General features: G+C 39.0%; 1 protein-coding gene and 1 long non-coding RNA gene across 2 annotated transcripts in view; one reads left to right on the top strand and one right to left on the bottom strand.

Annotated features, from left to right (window-relative positions):
• The window catches only part of PPP2R5A (protein phosphatase 2 regulatory subunit B'alpha), a 63242-nt gene extending 47203 nt beyond the window's left edge, over positions 1–16039 (bottom strand). The window contains exon 1 of the mRNA XM_059145301.1: positions 15118–16039. Within this exon, the coding sequence (XP_059001284.1) occupies positions 15118–15298 (181 nt within the window). The 5' untranslated portion in view covers positions 15299–16039. The remainder of the gene's footprint in view (positions 1–15117) is intronic.
• Positions 14691–26954, top strand: part of LOC131814413 (uncharacterized) — a 54187-nt gene continuing 41923 nt past the window's right edge. The window contains exon 1 of the long non-coding RNA XR_009347297.1: positions 14691–14856. This is a non-coding gene — a long non-coding RNA (uncharacterized LOC131814413). The remainder of the gene's footprint in view (positions 14857–26954) is intronic.

Raw genomic sequence — 26954 nt, 5'->3', positions numbered from 1 at the left:
AAGTTGGAAACTCAAATGTCCATCAACTGATGAATGAACAAATAAAATGTGGTGCTACAGCCATACAATGGATCACTTAGTCATAACAGGAATGAAGTACTGAAACATCTACCACATGAACAAAACCTGAAAATATTATGCTAGGTGAAAAGAAGCCAGTGGTATAAAAAACTTACAAAAGACTACATATGATTCCATTCATATAAAATGTCCAGAACAGGGAACTCTATAGAAACAGAAAGTAGATTAATGATTGCTTAGGGAAGGCGATGGATGAGATGAGGAGTAATACTTAAAAGGTATGGCATTTCTTTTTGAGATTATGAAAATGTTCTAAAATTGACTATAGTGATGGTTCTACATATCTGTACATATACTAAAAGCCACTGAATTGTACACTTTAAATGGGTGAATCATATGGCTTATGAATTATATCTCAATAAAGCTTTTAACAAATTTTAGTTCAGTCCTGGTCTCTAAAACACTTCCATATCAAATATGTGAAACATTCAAAGTTTAAAGCATTAAAAGCAAGTAAAAGTTTAAAGATCAGTTATGATTTAAAGGTCAAATGCCACTAACCAATAATTATAAAAACTTCATTCTGCCACAAATGTATACACAACACATGCCTAGGATACCCGTTTTGTCTTTATGCCATCTATACTAATTTCTACGGAACATATAAATGAAAACACAAAAACCACCACATAAAAGGAAAAAGAATAATATTTTATCAATAGGGCTACATAGGGTTGGTTTTAAGAACAGTTCACTGAATAAAAAAGAATAAATTCCATAAAGTAAGATAATTTGAAGTTTTCCCTTGTAATGTAGTTTTTGGTATAGTCTCAAATTCATGGTACCAGAAAATCTATTCATTTCTCTTAAGACCTCAAATACCCTATAGAAAAAGAATGAAATTTTAATACATTCGTTATCATAAAACCTTTCTTTTCTTGCCCGTTTTCATAAAAGTCAATGTGATAAACTAAACTTAAGGATAACCAAATTACTTCAAAATGTTCATTGTTAAAACTCTATTTTAGATCTAAGAATAAATAAAGGATTAAGTATAATTTGTAACAGAAATAAATTTTATAGGTATAATTTTCCTTAAAGGAAAAACGTGTCATATTTCCAATTACTGGTACTCACATTTTTGAAATCTAAAGTAGGAACTCATATAGGATTCATGCTACAAATTATAGAACAAGCCCTGTATCATAGCAACCCAGCAATACCACTACAGTGACACGCTGAGGATGCAATCCAAGATTCTAATTTAAGAAACTGGCACAGAATATAGGACATGTAGCTTTTTTTGGCAATACTCCTAGAACATTAATAACTAAGACTCTAAAATCAGCTTTTATTTGAAACTTTAGAGGATCAAACTATTATAAAGGAACAATAGAAACATTTATTAACAAGTGATTCACAGCAATGCAAACAAAACTTTGTTAAGGATTTATGATTTCATGAAAATTGAAAAATGGTTGGAGAAGAATTGTGGAGGGATAACCTTTTAGGAAATCTGAATACATGCACCCTATCAATTTGATACTGAGTCCTGATATACAAATATTGTTTTAATAAAACTGCTAAAATACTATCCAAACTTTAAAGAATATTTCTATGCTTTATTCCATCACTATTCAAATGTGAATACATCCACAACTATTATATTTTAAAAGGATAGGCACTGTTTTTTAATCTCAAAAAAATTAACTTTGTTATTTTTTGTCTTTGAAAACAACTTCTGATAAAGTAGAAAAGAACAAGAAATGAAGATGAGCTAATGGGGCTTATTATATGAATTCCTTGGATTGTAGAAACTTGGACTTTTGGAAGGAGAATACAGAAAAACAGGCTCTTGAGAGAGTACAGGCATATTAACTCATTTCATTGCAGTTCGCAGATACTGAATTTTTTTTTTTTTTTTTTTTTTTTTTTTTTTACAAATTGAAGCTTTGTGTCAACGCTGCACTGAGTAAGTCTACCGGCACCATTTTTCTGACAGCATTTGCTCACTTCATGTCTCTATGTCATACTTCGGTAATTCTTGGAATATTTCAAACTTTTTCATTATTTTATTTGTTATGGTAACCTATAATCAGTGACTACGACTTTCTGAAGGCTGATGACTAGCATTTTTAAGCAATAAGTATTTTTAAATTAAGGTAAGTACTTTTTTTATTTGACATAATGCTACTGCACACTTTAAAGACTATAGTACAGTGTTAATATAACTTTTTTATGCACTGGGAAATAAAAAGTTCATTTGACTCACTTTATTGTGATATTTGCTTAATTGTGGGGGTGGGTTAGAACCAAGCAGGCAATATCTTTCAGATATGCCTATAAAAGGAATATCTATGTCATCTGTTTAATTCAATTTGTTTTTTGGTTTCTGTTTTTTCCTATGTGATAAATTATGAAACATTGTTTTTTTGCTTTTTTGTTTTTTTGCTTATTAATTCAATTTGAATATAAAGCCTGTTATTCATTAAATTAAACAGGCTCTTAGAAGCATTTTGTTTCTCATTTGGAATTTTGGGGGAACAAGAAGTATTAAGCAAATCTTTACAGATCAATGCCTCTATAGCTATTTTCAGTTTTGATGACTGTGATGAGGATCCATCTGGCAACTACTCTTCCCTGTAGAAACACCTGCTACCGTGTTAAGGGAAGGGATTAACAACTTAACAACGTTGTTCAAGTCTCTAGAACAGGCCTCAAGGTCTACAAACACTGACTTCCTTCCACCATCAGACCACAGATGGGCTTCAGGGTGGTGGTGGTGGTGGTGGTGGTGGTGGTGAATCCAAGAACCCTAAAATTATATACACAATATTGTATACAATATTTTCTGAGAAGATGATGCATTTCTTTAATCAGGTTTTCTAAAAGATCCATGTACAACCTCTCTAAAATCAAACAGCAGTGTTCTTAGAAATTATTTCCTCTCCTTTTACTATGAGGAATTTTTTTTTTTTATTTTTTATTCACATATAACGTCTTATTAGCCCCAGGGGTACAGGTCTGTGTGTGTACAGAGGTACACACTTCACAGCACTCACCATAGCACATACCTTCCCCAATGTCCATAACCCAACCACCCTTTCCCTACCCCCTCCTAACATAAGGGATTTTTCTAATCAAGGTTTAAAATAATTTTATTTAGTACTTCCAGAAATATAAACTTCACTCAGAAACAAATCTAAATCAATTTTAATTTTTTCCTCTCAGAAGTATGCTATTTATAATATTCAATTAAAGTAAGTAACGGGTTACATGCAGAACGGCATACATTATATGATCCCACTTAATGGAAAAAAATAGAAAGATTCTCAAAATTTAAGAAACGTTTCCTCTGGGAGTTTTTATTTTCTATCCTTGTACAATTCTTTTTTTTACTTGATTTTAACAGTGAAGTCTGTAAGTTTTTATAAAAATAATAAAGCCATTATAAAGGAAATAGGGTAGTTAAGAATATGACATTTCTTATGGCATAGTCTTTAAGTGAGTTTATTTTAGAAAACCATGAAAACTGAAACTCACTCATGACTCACAGCAAGTATTGTATCCTAAAATAGTCATTCCTATTCCACAGGAGAAGCTAACTTTTCTAGATCTTTAAAAAAAAAAAAAAAAAGAAGAAGAAGAAGAAGCAATTCTCAAAATATCAAAATGTTATGTCTAAGGTCATCCATGTTGGTCCAAATTAAAAACAGGATATCAAAATATATGAAATACCAAAATCAGTGCCTGGGTATTTGGTAGCTAGGTTAAAGCTGGGTTATTTTTAAGTTTCCTAGGTGTATGATAGAAATTTCCTCTGAAGGAAATATGACTATTAAAACTAAATGTCCCTTAAAAGGTGCACTGTTACATTTACTATTTTGTTTCCATTTTGGATTCAAATTTAGGCCAGTTCATTCACTGGAAGGACAAATGTATGTGGAAAACTACTTAAAGAGATGACATCGTCCAATTTGTTTTTCTGGAGATTTTACAGCAGAGTAAAAATCAGTAAAGTAAGGGGCGCCTGGGTGGCTCAGTGGGTTAAAGCCTCTGCCTTCGGCTCAGGTCATGATCTCAGGGTCCTGGGATCGAGCCCGGAATTGGGGCTCTCTGCTCGGTGGGGAGACTGCTTCCTCCTCTCTCTCCGCCTGCCTCTCTGCCTACTTGTGATCTCTCTCTCTCTGTCAAATAAATAGATTAAAAAAAAAAATCAGTAAAGTGATAGAAGAATCAGTCCAACTGACTTTTATATCCAAGTCTCAGTTATTTTGCCTCAATTTATTTCCTCCCTCAAATTGGGAAATAATGATCACAAAGAATACGCTAATGTGGCCACAAATACAAGTTTTCTGAAACTGTGTGTACAGAGCTTATGTAAAGAGAAACTGAAATATACACAGCATTTCCAAAAGAGAGGCAGAAATAAGTAGACAGTCTGATCAATTCTTGATATTCCATAACTCATTAAAACTGCTAATTATAGATTATAACTTTAACTCCAAAATATAACTCTAGCTCTGACAAAAGTGCTGAGTGATGAAAAGTTCACTTCATCTTCTGTCTCAGTACTCATTCATAAAACAAATGTTAAATGTTCTCCAATGAAAATTTTACATTACTTAAAAAAGGGAGGAACTGTGCTAAAAGGGAGACACCAAAGAAGATCAATGAAGTATTTTTATATCAGCACAATTTAAGAAATAAAAACCCTCTGCACTGAATATTCTTAGAAAAATGTTCAATAATGGTCTACTTGCCCAGGACCTAAAAGAAATCCATATCTTGATGAGGTTCAATTACTATGAATTCTCCTTTGTACTGTTAGAAATTTGGTATTATTATTGCTTTAGTGCAGGCAATACACATCTTCAGTTTGATATTATAGAAGAATAAAAAAACCAACTGAAAAGATACTGAGCTATATATAACTTGAACAAACATATAACCTACCTCTTTTAGTTTCTTTATCAACAAAATGCTAAATTTAGGGTTGTATGCAAACATTATGTGACTCAGTTATAAGTCAGTATAAAATCATGAATCACTGCATGACACAAAATGGTGTTTTTCTTTAAGTCAATTTAATAGGTTTTGCTTCATTATTTTATCCAATAAATAGTAAGACCAAGAACTGACTACTTAAATGCTAGGGAAGAAGATAGAGATCTCAGGTCTTGGAGCACTTAACTTACACTCTAAAGGCAGAAAACAGGAAATAAGTAACTCCAACCTTATTTGCACTTGCACTTGTCCCAACATATTTTGTGATCTCCCTCACACATACACCATGTGGTGTACACAAACATTCCACTGAATAGTGAACAGATAATACCAATCTGCCCAGAAGACCAAGTAGCCAAAGTCACAAACTATGATCATTTTCTAACAGGCAAATTTGAAAATCTTCTAATTAATTTTTAGAAGTCACAGAAATTACCAAATGGACACTCCATGATTCATGCTTCCAAAAATCTATTTGATATTCTTACTTGGGTCTCCAAGAGATATCTCAAACTTCAAATTTCCAAAATCCAATTCTGGATTTTCCCTCTAAATCTGGTTGCTTCTTTTATGTGTTCCTTCTCAGTGGTGGTAGACCTACTCACTCAGTGGTCCAAGCTAGAACACCTGGAAGTCACCCTTGATTCCTACCTTTCCTTCTCCTCCTCCCCTCAAATAATTAACAAGTCCAATCTAAGATATATCCCAAATACAATCCATTCTGCACCTCACAGCTAATGATGAATTTTTTTTCTAATTGCCAAGCTTCCTGAGATGTCCATACTTACTGACTTGACTTTTTAACAATTTCCATTCATTCCTTACTTTACAAAAATTTCAGGTCTATCAATCCTCTGGAATGCCTCTTAAGTCACCACTGTTACTTAGACTACCAAGCCCATGGAACTTTTAAGCTCTTGTATGACTGTCAACAGCTCTTTTCAATGTTACTAGTCCCCCTCCGCCAATTTTTAAAAATATTTTATTTTTTTGTGAGGGAGAAAGAGGGTACATGTGCATACACAAGCAGGAGTGGGGGGGGGGGGGCAGAGAGAGAAGCAGATTCCCTGCTGAACAGGGAGCCTGATGAGGTACATAATCCTAGGACCCTGGGATCATGACCTAAGCTGAAGCAGACACTTAAGCAACTGAGCCACCCAAATGCCCCTCCCCCATTTTTAAAGGTGCTCTTCGGATGACTGCCTTGTCTCTCCTCTTACCTCTCTTCCCTTGGCTTTCACTCAAGCTCTCTCTCTTGCCTTGAGATTACCCTCTTTCCTTTGATCATCATCTAAATGATGATATTCCTTGGCCTCTTTCCTTTCCACACATTTTCAGTGGTTGCTTCTACTTGAATCATTTCAAATGCCCTCTTTAATCTAAAGACTCCTAAATTGTTCTCCTTAGCATAGGTCTATTTAGTTCCAGACCCAAATATCTAACTTCCTACTAGACAGATGCACTTTGATTTCCCACAGGCACTTCAACCTGTCCAACAAAAAGGAAAAAAAAAAAAAAAACATTTTCGGGGCACCTGGGTGGCTCAGTGGGTTAAAGCCTCTGCTTTCGGCTCGGGTCATGATCCCAGGGTCCTGGGATCGAGCCCCGCATCAGGCTCTCTGCTCGGCAGGGAGCCTGCTTCCTCCTCCTCTCTCTCTCTGCCTGCCTCTCTGCCTACTTGTGATCTCTATCTGTCAAATAAAATAAATAAAATCTTAAAAAAAAAAGTTCACCCAAATCTGATCTTCTTCTCTTTTTCCCTTTCAGTAAATTGCTATCATGCCTCTAGTTGCCCTAGTTAGAAATGTACCATCATTGGTTTCTCCCTCTCACCAAGTCCTGCCTTAGACAAGGCCACCTTCATCTCTTGTCTGAATTACTGTGCCAGCATCCTAACTAGTGTTCCTTACTTGCATCTCCCAGTACATTCTTCATGCTACCATCAGGAGTAAACACAGCACATGGTATCAAGACTATGGTATAGACCCTAATTGTTGCTTCAGTCTCTTCTCTCATCAGTTCTCTATTACAATAGCCTTTATTACAGCCACGAAGACTGTTGGCACTTCCCCAAATATACTACACTCATATTGCCCATTAGGTGGATCTCTCAGACCCCATCTGTCTCAGCTGAACATCGTGTTTAGGTCCCAGTGTACCTGTTGCTTTCTCCAGGAAACTTTCCCTGATCTCTCTCCTTACATACCAAAACCGGATCAGGTCCCCCATATTTTACCCTAGCTGCCTACTGCTTACTCTTATCATAAAACATGGCAGTAATTAAAACTGCCTTACATGTCTATATTCCCCACCAAACTACAAGTTCCTAGGGACATTTAATTTCAAAAAGTCATTTTATTCACTATATTAAGTAAAGCTTTAATCTCTAAATTTTAAGCTCTATGAACACCAAAGAGAGGAAAAATATTTCTGCACCAAATTTTGAAGGCAAAGTATGTATCTAGTTTTAACAGCAGGCAAACAAAATTTTTCCTCTGGCCAATTAAAAGAATGAATGTGTAAATTTTTTTTTGTTTTTTTGTTGTTGTTTTTAAAGCAGATACACCGGTGCCTGAATGGCTCCGTTGGTTAAACATGACTCCTGGTTTTGGCTCAGGTCATGGTCTTGGGTGGTGGGATCAAGCCCTGCGTCAGGCTCCCCACTCAGCAGGGAGTCTGCCTGGAATTCTCTCTCCCTCTGTCTCTCTCTCAAATAAATAATATTTTTAAAAAAGGCAGATACATATTCCTACAAAAATTATGATTACTTATGGCTCTAGCAGATGTTTATCATTAGAAAGGTCTGTCTGAAGCACTCTGTTTTGCCAAATCAAAATTCAGAGTTTACAATAAAAACTGTATCTTTTTCACTTTATTAATTTAAAGGCATGGGATTAACAATGTGCTCAAATAATCACTAACTTGTGATAACAGCTGTTATTCTAGATTAACTTTTACCAATGAGTGTGAAACAAAGGCAAAACCACTTAAAAGAAAAAATGTATAATTTTTGAAGCCATATTTAAAACTTGACACTTCTGAACTATGAGTTTTAAGTCCAGTCATTAAAAAATTCCTGTTTCAGACATTTAACCTTTTTTAGGTACTGTCCATACAGTTTATTCATTAACAAAGCAAAACCTGAGAAAATATCTAGGAGCTTAAAAACCCTGTATTTTCTCTTACATTAAAGAAAGTTTCTCTGATGAAATGACAAGCTATTTATTTTGAACAAGAGTAAAACTGATTCCCAGTGGAGGCTAAAACTACAATAACTTCTGTGGTCCCATTCACCACTAGAAGGCTCAACTAGATATAATATCATGGTAAGGTTATAGTAGCTGCAATTAGCATCACCATTCCAGTAGGAGGAGTGTGTTCCCAAGAAATCCCTTGCCTTCAGTGTCCAAGTTAGAAACAGGTTTTCTGAATTTTATCATGTGAGCCTATCATATTCAGCAAATTAGTCCTCCAAAAATCATTATATATTTCTTTAGAAGTTCTGATCAAAATTGCAGGATTTCTAAAATTCACATCTGCCTTTGGCTCGGGTCATTCAAAAAGCCCACATAAACTCCTTCAGGGAAGACTTCAAATATATATATTAAAAAGTAAGTCTGAAACTGCTTATTAGTCAATATCCTGCTCAGACACGTAGAGTTTATTTTGTATAAACCTACTCTGTTCATGTAAAAGTCTTTCAGCAAAGCATTTAGGTTCCTTGTTACACAATAATGCATTAAAAGTAATTACATATTTAAAATCTGTTCCTTTAATCTCCTTCAAGGACATCCTTATAAAAGACTGCAACTCAATTTTAGAAATTACTGCAAACTAATTATTTGAGTTCATTTAATGTTTGTATACACATGTCCAGGTTGTGAGTCAACCCAGTACTGCTTTTCCACACAAACCTTACACAACACGTTTCCTAGCAAAAACCTATCAATAACATTACATGTCACAAACCAGTCATTTGCAAACCGTAAAATACAAGAGCAAACAATCCTTCATTTTAATTCTACATTTACTATTTACTGTCATGGTATCAAAAGCCCAGAATTTATTTACTTAAAAGCCTGAACTAGACTTAGGCACAAATACATTAAAATAAAAAACAAAATAGAAGAGAACCAATCTGCTGATAGATAGCATCAAACATCACTGAACAAACGTTGCTGAAAGAAGACCATCAGTAATTAGGTGGAGGAAGGGGTGTTAAGGGAAGACAGTCAAAAGACAGCTAACAGGTAATCTCTCTCCAACAAAACAGTTGTTCTAACTACATAACTACATTTACTATGCACAAAATACTGTATCTGGTACCACAATGGGATATGAAAACACAGATGAATTCTGCTTTCAAAGTCTTTCATTCTGGACAGAGAACATTACTCCATAACAACTGAACACAGACTCAAAACAATACATCAATAAATACCAGTCTTATTCAAATTGGATAGCAGAAAGACCAAAAACAAAATAGGAACATGAACTATAAGTGGTACCAGGTGCTTGATGCTTTACCTTCAACAAAAAGCTGTAATCAAGATTAAGATGATAGAAGTAAAAATACTGTGCAAAAAAATTTCTTGCTGCCAAACAAGGACAAGGCACGACCAAAAAAAGTTAAATTCAAGAACAATAGTTCATTTGTTTAATACCTAATATTCAACGTATACACCAGTAATATTAGTTCTAAATTTTAAAGAAGCATAAGAATGCCTTTAGTGTATAGCAAATACCAGTTCTGTACTCCAAAATGGCTGGAACCATGTTACCCTGAATGATGGAATTAAAAACCCTCTATGATATGTTCTCACTTTTATTTTACTCAGCCCCAGCTCTAAAATCAGAGAAAAGAAAAATAGACCTAGTATAAAATGATTAACAGTTGAGTTTTAATTATTTTAACTACAGAAAAATCCTATAGAATCATCATCTCATACCTAAAACTCCAGAATATAACTAACATCCCTTCAGGAAAGCATCTGATTAGCCACAGGGGGCAGCAAAGTTAAGAGAGTGAAAAGTAAATAGCAGGAGGTGAAGTGAGGGCAGGAAATGTTAATAGGCTGGGTAATGAGCCATGAGTATCAGAGAGAAAAGGACAAAGTCTCAATTAATGAATTAAATCAATAGACAGATAATCCTAAATTAGTGATTCTCAACCCTGGCTGCACGTTAGAATCACCCTGGGAGCTTTTAAAAATACAAATGCCTCTATCCTATCTTAGGCCAATTAATTTAGACTCTCTTGAGGGTGGGCCTTGGCACTGATATTTTTTAAAGTTCTCCAAGTGTACAGCCACAATTGAGAACCTGAGTGCTAAACACAAAAATAAAAATAAGCTAGTCTCCATTACCAGCTTCTTACAGTTTAAAAAAGTTGAATTTCAAAAACAAAGCACAAAAATCTATTTCCAAATATATTATTTTTGTTGATAAACTTGCCTTTGTCAGCCAAAGAGAGACAAAAACTCATTAAGAACTAATTCATCTTTGTGATTTTATCAAGACAAAATGTGACTCTTACAAATGATTAAGCTGATGTAGAAAAACAATTCAAGTTTACTACTTACAGGATAGCACTCTACTCCAAAGATCACACTATTTTAACTAAATACATTTTACTGCAATATCACTTTATTCAATTAGACACTTCATAAAATAATCCAAAATTCAATTAAGGATCAGAGGAGGTAATAAAATTGGTGGAAAAAGAAATCTGACCCTAAATAGGAATTCTGAAGATGTTACACTTAATTAGAAAATTTTTCCTTCTAGAGGCCAGCAATGGATATTATGTTATCAATTTCTCTAGGAAGTATATCCTAAAAAATTTTTCTATTAAAAAATAATATTCCAGAGGAAATTTGGCATTACTTTCAGAAAGTAGCCCTAAAATGACAAAAATGTGTTATATCCCTTTGCGAACATTTTTCTTGATATATTCAGAGGAATTTCAACTCTCCTTTAATGCCAATCCAACTACAAATAGGGATCTGGGATTTAGAGAAAATGGTATTAACTTTGAGAAGACCCATAAACCTTAAAAGTTGAGTAAATATTTCCTCCACCACAAGAAAGTTAAAATAGTTAAGAAACTTCAGATCATGTCAGTGTTCCTGTTCCAGTTACCCTAAAAGACCACATATCTCAAGGGAAAAACATTTTTTTCCTAAAGGTAAGCAAGGCACTTCAAATCAGCATCTCTATTACTGGCCTGGATTCCTCCAGTGGGACCCAGTTTCTAAGAATATACCAACAAAGAATCTGAGTGATACTTAGCAGGCGGTTCTTCACTTCATCTCAAAGCAGATTTCATTCTGTTTTTTGCTATTTACTGGCTGTTTCTCAGGAAAAATGCACATCTATACATTTCTATTGGTTAACTCAATTACTTTGCTTGCTAAAAATCGTCTAACTACAGCTTTTATTTTAAACATTCTTCACTCTACCCTATTTCCACTTCCATACTTATGCTGAAAAATGATATAGCTTCACCTTATTTCACATAAATCAAATCTTAAAACTGGTTATAAATAAAATCTTTAAGTTCACTAGGAAAGTTTACCATTTATGTGAATCCTTCATTAAAAAAATATTTTTAATCCGGACTCTCAAATATAAAAGAGAATGGAAGCTAACATTCTTTGCCTATTTTTAGATACTTTAATTACATTATTTCACTTAATCCCCACAATCCTAGGGAGATAGAAGGTATTATCCCCATTTTACAGATAAGGAGAAGCCAGAAAAGAGTAAAAATTTACCTTTGACCCAGGACTGACCCCAATGACCCAACTCTATCATATTGATTCAAATTTTTATAAAATAGGTTAACAGCAAAAATACTGAAATCAGTTGACCTGAGTACCCCTAAGAGTTGCAACACCAGATAAATAACCACAGGCCTGAAACTACATTGTTTAAGCCTCAACTTTCTCATCAATAAAATATGAACGATACTGGTTTTGCAAAGTTGCTGGGATGCCCCAATGAAATAAAATGTTTGTAAAAACACACCAAGCTATGGCATGTCATGCAACAGCATTACTTAGTAGGTGTGAAAAAGCAAGGGATATCGGGGATTAGGAGTTACACCTCTTTGGACTATTTCACTTACTATACACAATACTGTTTTATAATTAAAGAAAGTATGAACCAATTTATAAATGCTAAGAATTATATAAATGTAAGGCATCTACTACTTTACCAAATAAATCCTTCCAGAGACTTAAACAAAATAGGTTAAAACAGGCTGAAAAACTTCTACTGTGAATAACGGATTTTTTTTTTAATGTTGGACATTTCCTAACTGTTGGATACTAGAGGAAAAATTTAAGGTAGAAAAATTAAGTCCTATACTAGCTTAAATTTAAAAACAGAAAAAAATGGTTTATCAAATGCTTCTACTTTTATTTTCTAGTACTTCACTCTCAGGGGGAGCTTATAAAATTCACATAACAAGAAAATTTAAAGGTGCTTTGAAAGAAAAATTTTAAGCTATACAATGAGGCAGTTTAATTTTCAGGACCCACATGATATGTTTGTTTTTAAAAAATTCTTTTAACAAGTCTTATTTTTATTAAATATTTTCTATAACAAAATAGTTTTCTCTGAACATTTTACCTATTAAAATCCTGAAACCTACTTACTAAATGATTTTGCACAAATAAACTTCTTACAGATGAAAAAGTTGGATTATTTTGTTAATCCTTACCCATAGTATGCTTTGAGGAAAATAGCTGGCACCTTTCCAGTTTAGATCCATGTGGACAAAGTGTAACATAAGCAGGTTAGTATAAACACTTGAAAGATCTTGGTTGCCCACAAATATCTGAATCTCTCCACAGGAGGATTGTATTTCAGAGCAGGAAGAAAAATTCTCTTTCATACACACACTAAAGGGCTTTCCACTGGTTTTTGTTAAGACCACAAATGGAAAAAACTACTACAGACAGAAGAAGCACACAACTCTGTGGTATCAAGTACACTGCCAAAGTAGCATGTGAAGCAACTGAATTTTTTAAAAAAGCACTTTTCAAGCACTTTGGCATTTGCAGTAAAAGTAGCTCTTATTAGTGGGCAATCCAAGTAAGGGTCTTACCAATTTGCATAAATTATCTTGAATACCTAATCTTCCTTTTAAAGAATACTGTATTTTAATGTTAAATATACAGAATGAATCTAAAGTTCCAGTTTTATTTTTTCTATACTAGTGACCAAATATTACAAATAAAACATTCAATGGCACCTTCAACTTGTTGAACTATGCACCATATAATTTAGAGGATTACTGACTCGGCATATTTTTGTCAAGCTTTTAAAAACTGTGTTAAAGCTGCATCTCCTAGCTTGATCTACTAACCATATTTAATATGCAATTATTTTTATTAAATAAAAGAAAATATATTAATAAGGAAAACAGTACTAAGGATCCACGATACCTTACTAAAAAGCAAATATGAAAAATGCTAGCAGCAAACCTTCAATTATAAACAATTTCACAATTTAATGGAAAAAAATCAATGACATAAAAACGTTTTTAATTAAATTTACACTTTGAAATCCATGAATAGCAATCCAACATCCTAACAGGTAAGATGATATTCTTTTATAGCTATGACATCACTCAAGAATTCAAATCTTGGCAATGCCTATCATTGTGGTTTACCATTGACCCTGATACGTAAATTTTAACCATTTTTGCATGCTGAACAACAAATGATAAATGCAGCAACACAAGCTACACATATCTTAAAACCTTTCAAAAGCGAGCTGGATTCTGGCTGTGGGAGGTCCTGGATTTAGAAGCACCCCAAGAGGCAGGGCAGTATAGGGTCTGAATGGGGTTCCAGATCCATTGTAGGTCAACTGTGATTTGATCTGGGGTTTTCTTTAGACTCCTAGCCAAACTAAGGCTGGATGCATAGGTCCAAAGACAAACAGGAACCAGATTAATCTTGAAGGAGATGAAATGGATTGAAAAAATCTCAACATTTACCTATTTTAGTATGGGATCTTTAATTTCCATGCCTTGTAAAACAGATGATCTGATTTCCATCAGGTTTCTTGGGTGTAAGAATTGTTTTAAATGTCTAGAAGCATTATCACCTTGCTCTAAGACGATTTCTATCTCCTCAAAAGCGAAGATATGAAAATTGTAAAATTAAAAGAGTAATGCACAAAGAATAAACTAGACCACCAGGAAACATTTTATTAAAAATCCTCGAAACCTTGTGGGAAAAGTAAGTGAGCCAAGTTCTCCTGCACGGCATTAGGCACGGAGACGAATCTGAATTACTGTACAACCTACACAGCCCCTGGAACCCCTGCTTCGCGAACTAAGTTCCCAGGCCACTGCAAAGCAATACTAACTCTCTTACACTTCTCCAAATTTACCGTGTGTAGCTGCTCTGGCAATAAAGTACTTGAAGTCATCCTATTCTTTAAGTCAACTATACCATTTAAGCCTAACGACCCAGTAACTAAGCTACGCTTGTTCCTTTATAAATAAATCTGAAGACAAGCTAACTCCTAAGCACTGCCTGCGTGAGGCTCGCAAACAGACCCCGGTCTGCGCGACCCCTGGGAACAATCCGTGGGAAGCGGGGGGCGAGGAGAGGGGGAGAGCTGACGCTGGGTAACTGGGAAAGTAAAGGAAGAGCTCGAAGTGTGTGCAAAGTGGAAGAGGGTCTCGGGCAGGCACGGGTCGGAAGGCAGGGCAGGTTGTTCAAGCCAAACCGGGAAAGACCAGCCCAGAGCAGGAGGGAAGAACTACCTGGCGGGGAGCAGGAGGAGAGCTGCCATCATCGAGGGCAGGTGAGCGAGCGCGCAGGTGGGGAGGAGTGCTGGCATCTTCTAGGATGGGAAGAGTTCAGGTGAATCGGGGAAAAGAAAAGCAGCGAAACTCTGAAGAGCAAACCTGTTTGATTCGGGCGGGGGCGGGGGGAAGCAACGTGGGAAACACGACTCCCACTGCAAGCCCCAGCGCGGCAGAAGGAACCCCCTGGAGGAAATGGCTCTGGAGGCGCGGGGGCGAGCCCCTGCGCTCCCTCCCGGGGCCGCACCCTCGGAGGTTACCTTTGAGCTGGGGCAAGGGGTGCAGCTCCGCCTGGCTGCCCTGGCTGCGGAACTGCGACGAGCCCTGGGAGCGCTTCTGCCTCTGCGCCTTGCGCACCGATTTCCGGGTGAAGCCGTCCACTTTCTCCGAGGCCGAGATGGCGGCGCTGGCAGCCCCCACCGGCGGCGACGACGACGACATCGCCGCGGCCCTGGCGCTTGGCAGCTCCGGCTGCTGCGTGCACGGAACGGGCAGCCGCAGGAGGAGGAGGTGGGGGGGGAGAGGCGCGGAGAGCTCGCGCCCCTTCGCCCCGTCCCCCCGGCCGCGCCGCCCTCCGGCTCCCGGGCGCCGCCGAGCTTCTCCTCGCCGCCCGCCGCCGCCTCACGGCCACATCTCAGGGCCGGGGGTTCCTGGTCCCCGCCGCGCGGCCACCTCCCGGGGCTGACGGAGGCAAGGGCGGGGGCGGAGGGGGGTGAAGAAGTTGTTGACTTCGGGCGCGGAGGGCGGGTGGAAGAGAGCCTGAAGTTTGGACAACTGAGGCGAGGGCGCGGGGGTGCGGACGCCGAGCGCGCCTCTCTTCTCTTCAGCCCAGTTCGCGAGCCGGCCGGCCGGCCCCTCACTGTCCGCTGCCAGCACAACCCGCCCTGCTTGGAGCCTCCTCCCGAGGCGCTGCCATCGCGGGTCCCTTCCGAGCCGCCGCCGCGGTGCCCGCTCTTCCCTGTCAGCGCCGGACCCTCATATCCCGGGGCGGTAACCCGCCGCCCCGGCTCTGGGCGCGCACACCCTCGCTCCTCACACCGCCGAGCTGTCCGAGCCCCCTCCCCCGCGCGCCCTTCCGCCGCCCACGGAGAACCCCAGCGGGCGACCGCTACAACTTGAGAAGGTGGAGGGTGCACGCAGGGAGGGGGGATAGTGTGTGTGTGCGCGTGTGCGCGCGCGCTAAAGCGCGCGGCCCAGAGGAGGGGCCGCGCGAGGGGTGGGGAAAGAGGAGATTGACTGACAACTTCCGCAGGGTCCCGCCAGCCTCTCGGACGTTCGGGAGGGAGTAAGAGGTGGGAAAACATGCCTATTCTCTCAGCCAATCGCAGAGCTAAGCGGCAGGAACGGGGTGAGGCGTGGCCTCCTTCACGGTCTGTTAAGGGGAGAGGTTAGGCTGAGAAATGGGGCGAGGTTGTGTGACGGACTTCTGCCACAGCCAATCGTGAGTGAGGACGGTGAGCGGTGCGCCGCTACGTCACAACAGCGCGATGAATTCTTCTGGTAGAGAAGGGAAGTGCCCCGCCTCCAGGAATCGCAGTTGCACGCCTGCGCCACGGGGCAGGCTGTGTTTGCTCTCCTGACCGCCTATGAGAAGAGCTAGAACCTAGAGGGGACAGTTAGCAGAGCGAGGACCCTTTCCCGTTCTTGTCCCATCTCTTGGCCAATGAGGAACTGCAGCGACTGATGGGGCTGAAGGTCTGGGGCGGGAAAGAGCGCCAGGTGTTACATCACTAAAATGGGTGGAGCAGGAGTCGGGGCTGGGAAAAGAGCGGTTGCATGCACGGGCGGAGGGACCCTGGGGAAGGCGAGGAGGGGAGTCCGTGGGTTTGGAGTTGGGCGCTGGATTCCTGGGCGGGCCTTGGCACCTCCACTGGTACTAAACCGCGCAATTAGTCGTTGCGGAATGAGTTTGTAGTTCTTGAGTGGTTCAGGCACCGTGGTTTGGAGAACTTCTCGCGCCTAGTGTGGGCAGTCGAGCACCTACTGCTTCAAAGAGTTCTCCGTGGCCGCACCATGCTGGAAGAGGTTTCTCGTGCCCAAGTTAGCATCCCACTAAGCCCCACCCGTTCTTCAGCCAGAGGCCTTCGCTTCTGCAGCAGAACGAGTACAGATTTGCTGATCAGTGGCTTGTGGATTCGGGGGTTGCCGTTTACTCATAGTGATCTCTTCCTCGGAGATTACAGACTTCTGAAGGACAAGGACTGGTTATCGGGTGGGTGTGGGTGCGCGCGCGCAGGCTTTGCGTGTCATGTTTAATAAAAATAAGTGAGTTGTTTGAGGAGTGCGCAAAAGGAACCAAATGTTCCCTCTCCAAACTATTATAAGACTCTCACTACCCAGAGTATTCATGCTAAGCGAAATTCATAAATTCATTTGTCACTTTCATAAAAATTGATAAACCTTTGCAGAGTAGCAGCATAAAAAAATTTTAAGCGTAAATTTAAGCCTAGAAAATTTTAAAAATTGAATAAGCACAACGGTGTCTCCCTTTGGCTTAGTGGGTTTTGCGCGGGTGGGCCCAAATCTCCATGCCTTCTCCCAGGAGCTCCAGACATTTTGCTTTCCACTTGATAAAAGTAGGTTTCATATGTTTATGCAAAAGTACCTGTGCATATGTACAGAAGATTCCAACTTTGGGTAGGAAGTTGGATTCTATCTAGATCCAGAACCAAACCACTTACCTCAAAACATCTCCTTCCTCACATTCAAAAGTGGTGAAGCTGTGTGCAGTTCTCCCACTCAGGAAGGTTCAAATCTCAACAGCAGCTTTAACAATCCAGTCAAGTTCTAGACTCTATTGAATCTAGTTTCGAAAATGTTCAGGCCAGGCCCTCTCACAATTTGCACAATTGACCCTAAACATACTTCAGGGCTTTGAACTTTACTACCAGATTAGTCTTTTAAAAACTCCATTGGTATATTATATTATTCACATGTTTGAAGAACTACCCAATATCTGCAAGTAGAGTCCAAATTCAAGACTCTTCCTCAAGCTAACTCCTACCTATCTTTCAAGGCATAAATCTCACCATGTCCCTGAGTAAACTTTTTTCAGGTCAAACACATCATTCCATATACTGATCCCCTAGAAGTAGTTGTACTCCCTTAACCCTCTGTCTTTACTCTTCCAACATTTTGAAACAATCCCTTTTCTCCATCCAGTTGAAACCTATCTTTTCTTCAAGCCCCAACTCAATCCCTATCTTTTATGAAGCCATTTATGATAATCTGGCTAGAAGTGAGATCTCCCTTCTTTACATTGCCAAAGCATTTATTGTCTACATCACCCACGTGGCCTGTCATCACACACCACTGGAGATGACACGATGCTCTTCTCCTCCCCCCGAAAGTTTATAAACATCAAGAGATCAAGATGTTAGTCTTTCTATACCTCCATATCCCCTACAGAGCACAGGATAGACATACAGTATATAACCTAGTTTTTAGTTCTCCAGAGCAAGGTGTCTGAAAGTGTGGTCACCTGCATCCTCTGTGGTCACCAGAATCCTCTGAGGTGCTTATTTAAAATGCAGATTCTGGGATGGCTGGGTGGCTCAGTTTGCCAAGCATCCCAACCAACTCTTGCTTTTGGCTCAGGTCATGATCTTAGGCTCCTTGTTGGGCTCCTCACTCAGCAGGGAATCTGCTTCTCTTCTCCCTCTTTCCCTCTCTGTGATCTATCTTTGTCCCTCCCGCTGCACAGGTGTGCTCTCTCACGCTCACAAATAAAATTGTATAAGGGTGCCTGGGTGGCTCAGTGGGTTAAGCCGCTGCCTTCGGCTCAGGTCATGATCTCAGGGTCCTGGGATCGAGTCCCGCATCGGGCTCTCTGCTTAGCGGGGAGCCTGCTTCCTCCTCTCTCTCTCTCTCTGCCTGCCTCTCTGCCTACTTGTGATCTCTGTCTGTCAAATAAAATAAATAAAATCTTAAAAAAAAAAAAAACAAATAAAATTGTATAAAATAACATATAGATTCCTGGATCTGATCCCAGACATACAGAATGAGAACCTATGGGAAAAGCAATGAGAAATCCATCTTTAATAACCTCCTCAGATCATTCTTATGCACACAAATGTTTGAAACTACTATTCTCTGGATATTACTTTAAAAGATTGTGAATAACTAGAAGTCAGAGGTACTATAATTAATAATAAAGAGGATTTAATGGGCTAAGAAGGGGGGAATAAATAGCAGAAAGCAAACCAATGGAATAAAGCTAACATTCATACTAGAATATAATAATGGATACTAGAAAATAGATACCAGAAACAAGTTGTTGAGAGACGTGGAAAAGGAAAGCTACTTAGGCTTTCTGAAATGGCCCCTTGGGGAAGAATTTTGAACATAATTTTAAAGAAAGAGTGAGTCAAAGCCTGAAAAGAGAAAAGAGAAAAGGATGACATTCCAGATTCAAGTCTCCAAACATCTTGGGGGCGGTGGGAGGAACAATAGCCCAAGAATAAAAGGCCTGACTTTATTACTCACGAGCACTGTGATCCTGCCAAGTCACTCACTCTCTCAAGAGCCTTGGTTTCTACATGTGTACATCAGGAAAAAAGTGAACATTCTTCCTTACGGGGTTAGCATAAGTTTTAAATGTGACACGTGAAAGAAAAAGCTTGGGAAAGTGGAAGCTATACACGTGATAATTTTATACACAAATGATTTTTTTATGCACTGTCTTAAGTAAATAAGGTATCTGTGTCCTAAACAGACTTGGTTACTAAGAATCCTCTATCAGGAGACAAGTTGCAGTACAAATCTATTTGTGCCTCCAATGCAGGAAGACTGTTGATGATTCCATGTCATAGATCTCCCGCCTCTTTCCATCTGTGAAGACCCTTGCTGTACAGTGACTCAGAGGCCAAGCCTTCATCACTGGCAAATTCTTTGGGTTGGTTTGTCCTCACATGACTTGATTTCCTTAGTTCATAAACAGAAGTACACTTACTGATCTCATTCTTTTATTCATAATGCCTAGCTTGCTGAGGAAAATGAGCAATTCATGAAACAACAACATCCACAATGCCAAAATCATGGTTCTTTAATAGTTTTAAAGAGTGCCTCAAAGAGAGTGTTCTTTCCAAATCACTGTGAAATTCTCTAGAACATATCCAAGCGAGGTTTTGGCTGTCAACATTCTCTTTCCTTAGGAGCCATGATTCCCAGACTGTGATCTAACAGAGCCCCAGACAAATGTGCTTTATCTGCAGAATCAAATAGTGGTGGTATGTTCCCAAATTTACAAAAGTAAAATTTGTCCTATATATTTTTCTTAAAAATTTGACTCTCACTACCTCTTTATTAGAACCTAAATCAAGATATATAAAAATGCACTCATTATGTAAAGTTTAAAAGGAATAAAAGGGTCAGGAAAAAGTCTCACTCCCATCCCTGTCTCCCAATACCCAGTTCCCCTCCTCTTACATGTGCTTCTTCCAGATTCTTACATGTGCTTCTTCCAGAGAGATAATATGTTTACTTCCTTAAGATTTCATAAATTCACATTTTAAGAAGCTCAGCCAGATGCTCATGATTTTTAGGTATTTCACATTGCTCCAGACTTAAATGAACCTTCTAGAGTTCTTAGATGTTTGTGCATAATTAATTCATTAATTCACTCACTCACGTGACATATTTATATTTGCATAATCTGCATCAACAGAACTAGAAAGTTGAAGGAATCTCAAAAGCTGACCAGTACAGGTTTGGTCAAGTTGGTACCTGACTCTAGGTAGACTGAGAAGGACCTTCTCATGTGCCTCAAACTGGTTCAAACTGGAAAGTCCTTTTTAAAATATATCTTACAGGAGATTTCTGTTTCCATGTACAATGAGATCTTCTGACTACTAATTTACTATGAAAGTTATCAAAGTTTTGGGGCGCCTGGGTGGCTCAGTGGGTTAAGCCACTGCCTTCGGCTCAGGTCATGATCTCAGGGTCCTGGGATCGAGTCCCGCATCAGGCTCTCTGCTCAGCAGGGAGCCTGCTTCCTTCTCTCTCTCTCTCTCTCTGCCTGCCTCTCAAGTGTACTTGTAATTTCTCTCTGTCAAATAAATAAATAAAATATTTAAAAAAAAAAGAAAGTTATCAAAGTTTATTGAAATTTGGTTTTCATAAACTAAACTTAGCACTTTCCTAGATGTTTTCAAGGACTCTAATAACTCTGTGTTCTCTTTGTGGCCCTTGTGCAGGTACAAGTGCTCATTGAGATGATTGGAATTCCTGCAATTTTCAGGAAGGGTCCTTTGTTCACAGGGCAAGATCAGTTGTTGTGGTTTTCAATTGCCACCACTTTTGCTTTTTAATTATAAATTGTTTCTGGTTGATCTTATCATTTTTAAATCAGCTCACTGTCGTCTATTGTACCGGCTACTGTGTTGGTCAACCAGGAGCTTAGACAAGGCAGTGTCAGTAGAGATGGGTTAGATTGGAGATTTATCTTAGAGGAGTATATAGGGTTTGCAGAAGGTATTATTAATCCCACAAAACCTGCTGGTATACTTACATGTTATGATTACCATGGACTCTCTCTTCTATAGCTACAAGGTCTTTTGCTTTATTTAAGCAGGGTATAATTATACGTGTCTGAAAACCCCCTGTGTACCCAATCCTTTACCTGGATAAGGAACCAGGATATAATTTCAAGAGGCTCAGCTCATGCCATATCCTCTTGTCCTTGCAGAGTGGGACTAGAAAGCCTGACGTTGGCAAGCTCTCCACACTTTATTTCAACCCTGAATTCATTTTTCAAGTGCCTGCTAGGTACCAGGCAATATGCCAGACACTAGGAATGGGAAGATAAATAAAGCATGGACCTTACAATTTAGTGAGGAGGGGCAACACAAACAAACGATCAAAGACTACATCATATATGTTCTTCATGGTTTTGTGTGAAAACAGTGGAATGAAGATCAGAGTTTGGTTTGGGAGGGGTAAACCAGAGAGAATTTAACATAAAAAGTCATGCTTAAAGTGAGTCTTTAAACGAAACAGTTTTCATGGATAAGACCAAAAACAAACAAAAAAGAATACTTGCCATTCAAGAAATTAGTTTCCCCACATGTATCACTAAGAAGTTTTTCATATCTCAGTTAATGAATTTACTTATTTCAAACAATATGTTACCAAGAAAACATTCCATTGCAACAGAATCAACTATCCCACACCTTGTGTCAGAATTTGACCTGGAGGTGGATAGTTAAAGAAAAAGCAGAGATTAAATTCAACATATGACTTTCCTCTGGATATATTTCACAAAGCAGTGCTTATAAAAATACTGTATGTTTTCTTATTGTTCCACTCATATGTGGATTTTATATAAATCTCTGAGTGGTCTTATGCACACAAATGTTTGAAACTACTATTCTCTGGATATTACTTTAAAAGATTGTAAATAACTAGAAGTCTTTCTATCTACCTGCAAGAAGCATCAAGGTGTTGAGGCAGTCCCTATCTTAAAATAAAAGTCCTTATCTAGCTCCTACATGTCAGCAATGTGTTTTCTCTTATTGGCTTGCTGTTTGGGCTCCCACCTGCAAAAACAACCAATTTGAAAAAAATTGAACGACCAATTATTTCTTCAATGTCAGGTGGTATCTATGATTTGAAGAAGCAATATGAGTAGTATGGGATTTTCAGTTACTATTAAACTGAAAATGCTCCAATGTTTTCAGATCCTAAGCTTTGAGTTCTACACCTAAGGATATTGCTTTTAAAAAAAATATGAATATCTGTAGCTGTGTATTAATGTAAACACCACCATAAATTTAACACCTACTATGTAGTAGGCACTATTCATTTGAAGAACTCAGCAGAAAGAGATCAAACAAGATCCTCTCTTAAAGTCTCTCTTATCTGTGTGACACTCCTCTCTGATCCCCTGAGAATTTGGTCCTAGTGGTTCTTGTCATGTTCAGGAACAACTTTTTGTATTCTACCATCTCTGGGGGCCTCTATTCTTTTGTAAAAATCACTGGAAATTCAAGCTCTCTTTATTTACTCTATACAAAGCCATTCACACACACACACAAATTATACCAAATGGATTGGACTATCACTACCATAAGATTGCCAAGCCCTGTAACAATTTAGTATCTATGGAACTACAAAATCCCATTACCAAGAATGAAAATGGGGTTATTAAGAGATATAATGGTGCTTAATACTTCCTATTCATTAGTTCAAATAATACCCATTAACTTCCTATAATGTGTGTCTGCTCCAGGTGCTTAGAGAATAGCCGTGAATGAGACAAAGTCTGTCTGCATGAAGCTCACTGTCAGTGGGGAGAACTCATACTAATTAATGTTAAATGATGAAAACAGAGCAGGGAATATGCAGCAGAAGAAACACCATGGAATTGCACACACAGAAGTACACAGCTGTTTAGCTAACGAACAGGGTGACCAACTGGTCCTCGTTTACTAGGGACTTTCCAAGTTCTAGAGCTGAAAATCCCTTGTCCCAGGAGCCCCTAGGTTCTGGGTAAACCAGGACAGTTGGTCACCCTATAAACCAAATAAGAAATGACATCTATTTATCAGGCCTATTATGAACAATGCCCATAGCTAAATATTGTGCTATCACCCCTAAGGGAGCATGAGCTCTTAGGGGACAAGATGAGGCATCTCTCCAGGAAGAGTGACTTCTCATTGAGGACAATATTTGATGAAAGCTGAGAATAAACTTGAAGGAGCTCCCAGGTGGTATTTGTGCTGAGGTTGAGGAGTTGGGATTTAAGCTGGACTTGGAAGATTGGGCATAATTACTTAAATAAACAGGGAAGTAGGAAAGTAGAGCACTATTCAAATGCTTACTGCGTGTCTCTCAACTCAAAATGTCCAACCTCCATTGGACGTTTCCCAGCTCGCCTCCCCTCTCTGTCACTACTCGGTATCACCGTCCACCAGTGCCCAAGGGAGGACTGGTATGAAGGCAGGCAGGGAGGAGCATAGGCAGGTACACGGGAGGTTGGATGTGTTGGCTGGAGAAGCTGATTTCTGGCGGTGTGGTGGAAGAGAATGCTGGAAAAGCTACATTGATTCACATACTTGACACACGCTCAGCGCTTATTTTGGACTATTTTCTGGTCTAGGTTATGGGAATAGAAAGGGGAAAAAAACACAATACAGGCTTTTTTCTTCAGAGATTCTGGAAAGAGAATAAGAACCAAAAACAAAAACAAACAAAAAAATAAAACACAAATTAGCATAGATAATATAATAAATATTGTGACAGAGATAAGCATAGAGAAGTGCAGAATGTATGGGATTGGGAGCAAGAAAGCTTTCTAGAGTACGAAGTTCTAGATTTGAGAACTGAAGAACTCTAAGGAGTTAGTTAGGAAAAGAAACAAAGGGGAAACTGTTACAAAAAATGGGAATAGAATATGTAAAGTGCAAAGCCCTGAGAGAAGGGGATGCATCAGGAAGCTGAAGAGAATTTGGTATGAGCCTTATACAGTAGGCAGAAGATGGGGGCAGGACAGGTCATGAAGGGCTTTGTATGCAGTTATTGGGTCTGTTCTCAAGTCAGTAGAGATACACTGAAGGACATTTAAAAGGTGAGTGAAATGATCACATTTGCATTCTAGTAAAATTACATTTTTGGCAGTGTGGAGATGAACTGATTACAGAAGGCAAGGCCAGAGATAGGTAGACCAGTGGCCAGAAGAGGAATAATGAGAACCTGAAGAAGGCTTCTGAGGTAGAATGGAAAGCTAAGACTTGGGAGATATTATAAATAAAGAAAAGAACATGGTGATCTATTGGGGGAGGGGGGAAGGTAAGGGACAGAGGAGAAAAGAATGCCTCATGAGTATCTAGATTGAGTGACTCACGGACACTCAGGCCATTTAGTGAGACAAAGAGGGGAGGAATATAATGGACATAAGAAGTTGGACTTTGATTTTGAGAGACATATAGTGAGCAGTTAGTGCCGTCTGGAAGGAAAGAGATCTAGCTGAACATAGAGATCTGAGAGTCATCAGTAATAATCTTGTTCTGGGCAGAGTGTGTAGAATGAGAAGGAAAGAAAATGAAAAACACCCCAAGGTACCCATATTTGAGAAAGCTGCAGAGAAAGAAGGTGGCATCTGATGACGGCATATCAACAAGTCTGGACTTGATCCTGAGGTCAGTGGGGAAAATGAAGAATGGTTGAAGAATAGATACCATGTTGAAAATAATGTTTTCACCCAGAACACTGGGTGGGGGAAGAAGCCAAAGAGATCAGTTGGAGGTAAGCACAGGTGTCCAGGTGATAAAGATTTGCCTGGTTGGTACTAAGCAATCTGTCAACATCACCTGGGAAGCTTACTCAAACTATACTGAATTTTGAAAAAATTCCCCCCAAATTCCCAATACAACCCTCCCCCCAACCCTGTTCTTACCTATCTTCCATTCCCTGATGATCACTGGCTTAGACTAAAAATGGCCTTGGGAATAGATGTGAGAGACCTTACAAAAGAAACATTAGAAAGAGTTGATTAAAGGGAGTTGGCAAGTCAAAGGGAAGAATTACGAATGATGGCAAAGTTTTGAATTGGGTCACCAGAGGAACTGGGGACCTTAAACAAAAAGTCCAAAGGCTGAGCCAGTTTTCTTTTGTGGGAGGGGGAAGAAAAGAGTGTCAGAGGAAGTCAGGAAAGAGGAAACGAAGATGAATCTGCAGCTGCGTATGTTGAATTAATGGAGTTTTTTCATATCATCAAGGCTAGGGAGCTGGATCTTTATTTTTTAAAAGAGGTGATGACATGTTATATATTAATTTAGGAAAAGATGAAGATTAGCCTGGGCTGACATCCTGGAGTAGGCCAGAGCAAAGAAAGAAATTACACAAATAACATGAGCTTCTTTTTCCTCTGTAAGAAAAAAATTTAATGACAGAAACAAATGGGTAAAAGATGTATTGCCATCAATTGTCTCTAGATTCCAGTGCCAAATGGTCAGTAGGACTGAACAGGAGAGAACAAGGGCCCAGTGCTACCTCTTGTAACTGCTATGACAGTGGGCCAAAGATCAGGAACAAGGCATCTCTCACCATTCACAAACTGGGCTCGATGACCCCCTCTGAACATACCATATGTGCACACACATGCCCTCTTCTGCACACACTCACCTGCTCACCAGTGTCCTTAATCCTAACCATCTTTCACAGAAACTGTGACATAATCTCTTCACAGTGCCTTTATGGAGGAAGCAAAAATCTATCAACTAACTGAGGATTTCCTCCCAGTTTCAAGCAAGTCCTGTGTAAGCTTTCCCCACTTCCTGACTGGCTAAGGCCTTTTCTTGCCCTCCATAGCTAAGACTAACTCCCTCACTCTGAATTACACTGATTGTATTTCCCAGCTTACTTTGGATCAAGGATATGGAATAGGACTGGAGAATAACCATAACCTGTGTAAGATACAATTCTAGTCCTTGCCCATGTTAGACTCCATATTTCAACATGAATTATTTGAGTATTAATCTTCAAAAGAGAGAAAGTACTACATCAATTCAATTATTTATAGCACTATTTCCTTATAGATGCTAAGAAGTATATGCCATGTGATAGAAAAATTAAGGTGATGAGGGCAAAGCTTTTGTTCTCTTGGGATTTACAGTTTCAGGAAGAAGAAAAGTTAAACACACAGTCACAGTATAAGTTAAGATAAGAAATGTACAACAAAATTCAATGAGAACTAAAAGAGGGAAGGAAGCATGGGTGGCACAGTCGGTTAAGTGTCCAACTCTTGGTTTTGGCTCAAGTCATGATCTCATGGACAAGGGATCGAGCCCCACATAGGACTCCGCACTCAGTGAGGCGTCTATAAGAAGACGATTCTTTCCCTTTGCCCCCCACACTGGCTCTCACAATCTCTCTAAAATAAATAAATAAATCATAAAAAAAAAAAAAGAAAGAAAGAACTAAAGGAGGGAAGATAATATTCTGATAGGGAATGAAGAACAGGTAAGAAGGAGAAACGGGCCATTTAAAATTAACCTTGAAGAATGCATACAATTTCAATGGGTAGATATGTAGAGGAAAAGTGGAGAACAGTCCAGTGGGGGTCAGCATGAACAAGGCTGCTAAGATGGGAATATGTGTG

The sequence above is a fragment of the Mustela lutreola genome, chromosome 14 (assembly GCF_030435805.1).
Source record: "Mustela lutreola isolate mMusLut2 chromosome 14, mMusLut2.pri, whole genome shotgun sequence".
Taxonomy (NCBI): Eukaryota; Metazoa; Chordata; class Mammalia; order Carnivora; family Mustelidae; genus Mustela; species Mustela lutreola.
The sequence above is the reverse complement of the archived record's forward strand: the minus strand, read 5'-3'. Positions and strand labels throughout refer to the sequence as shown.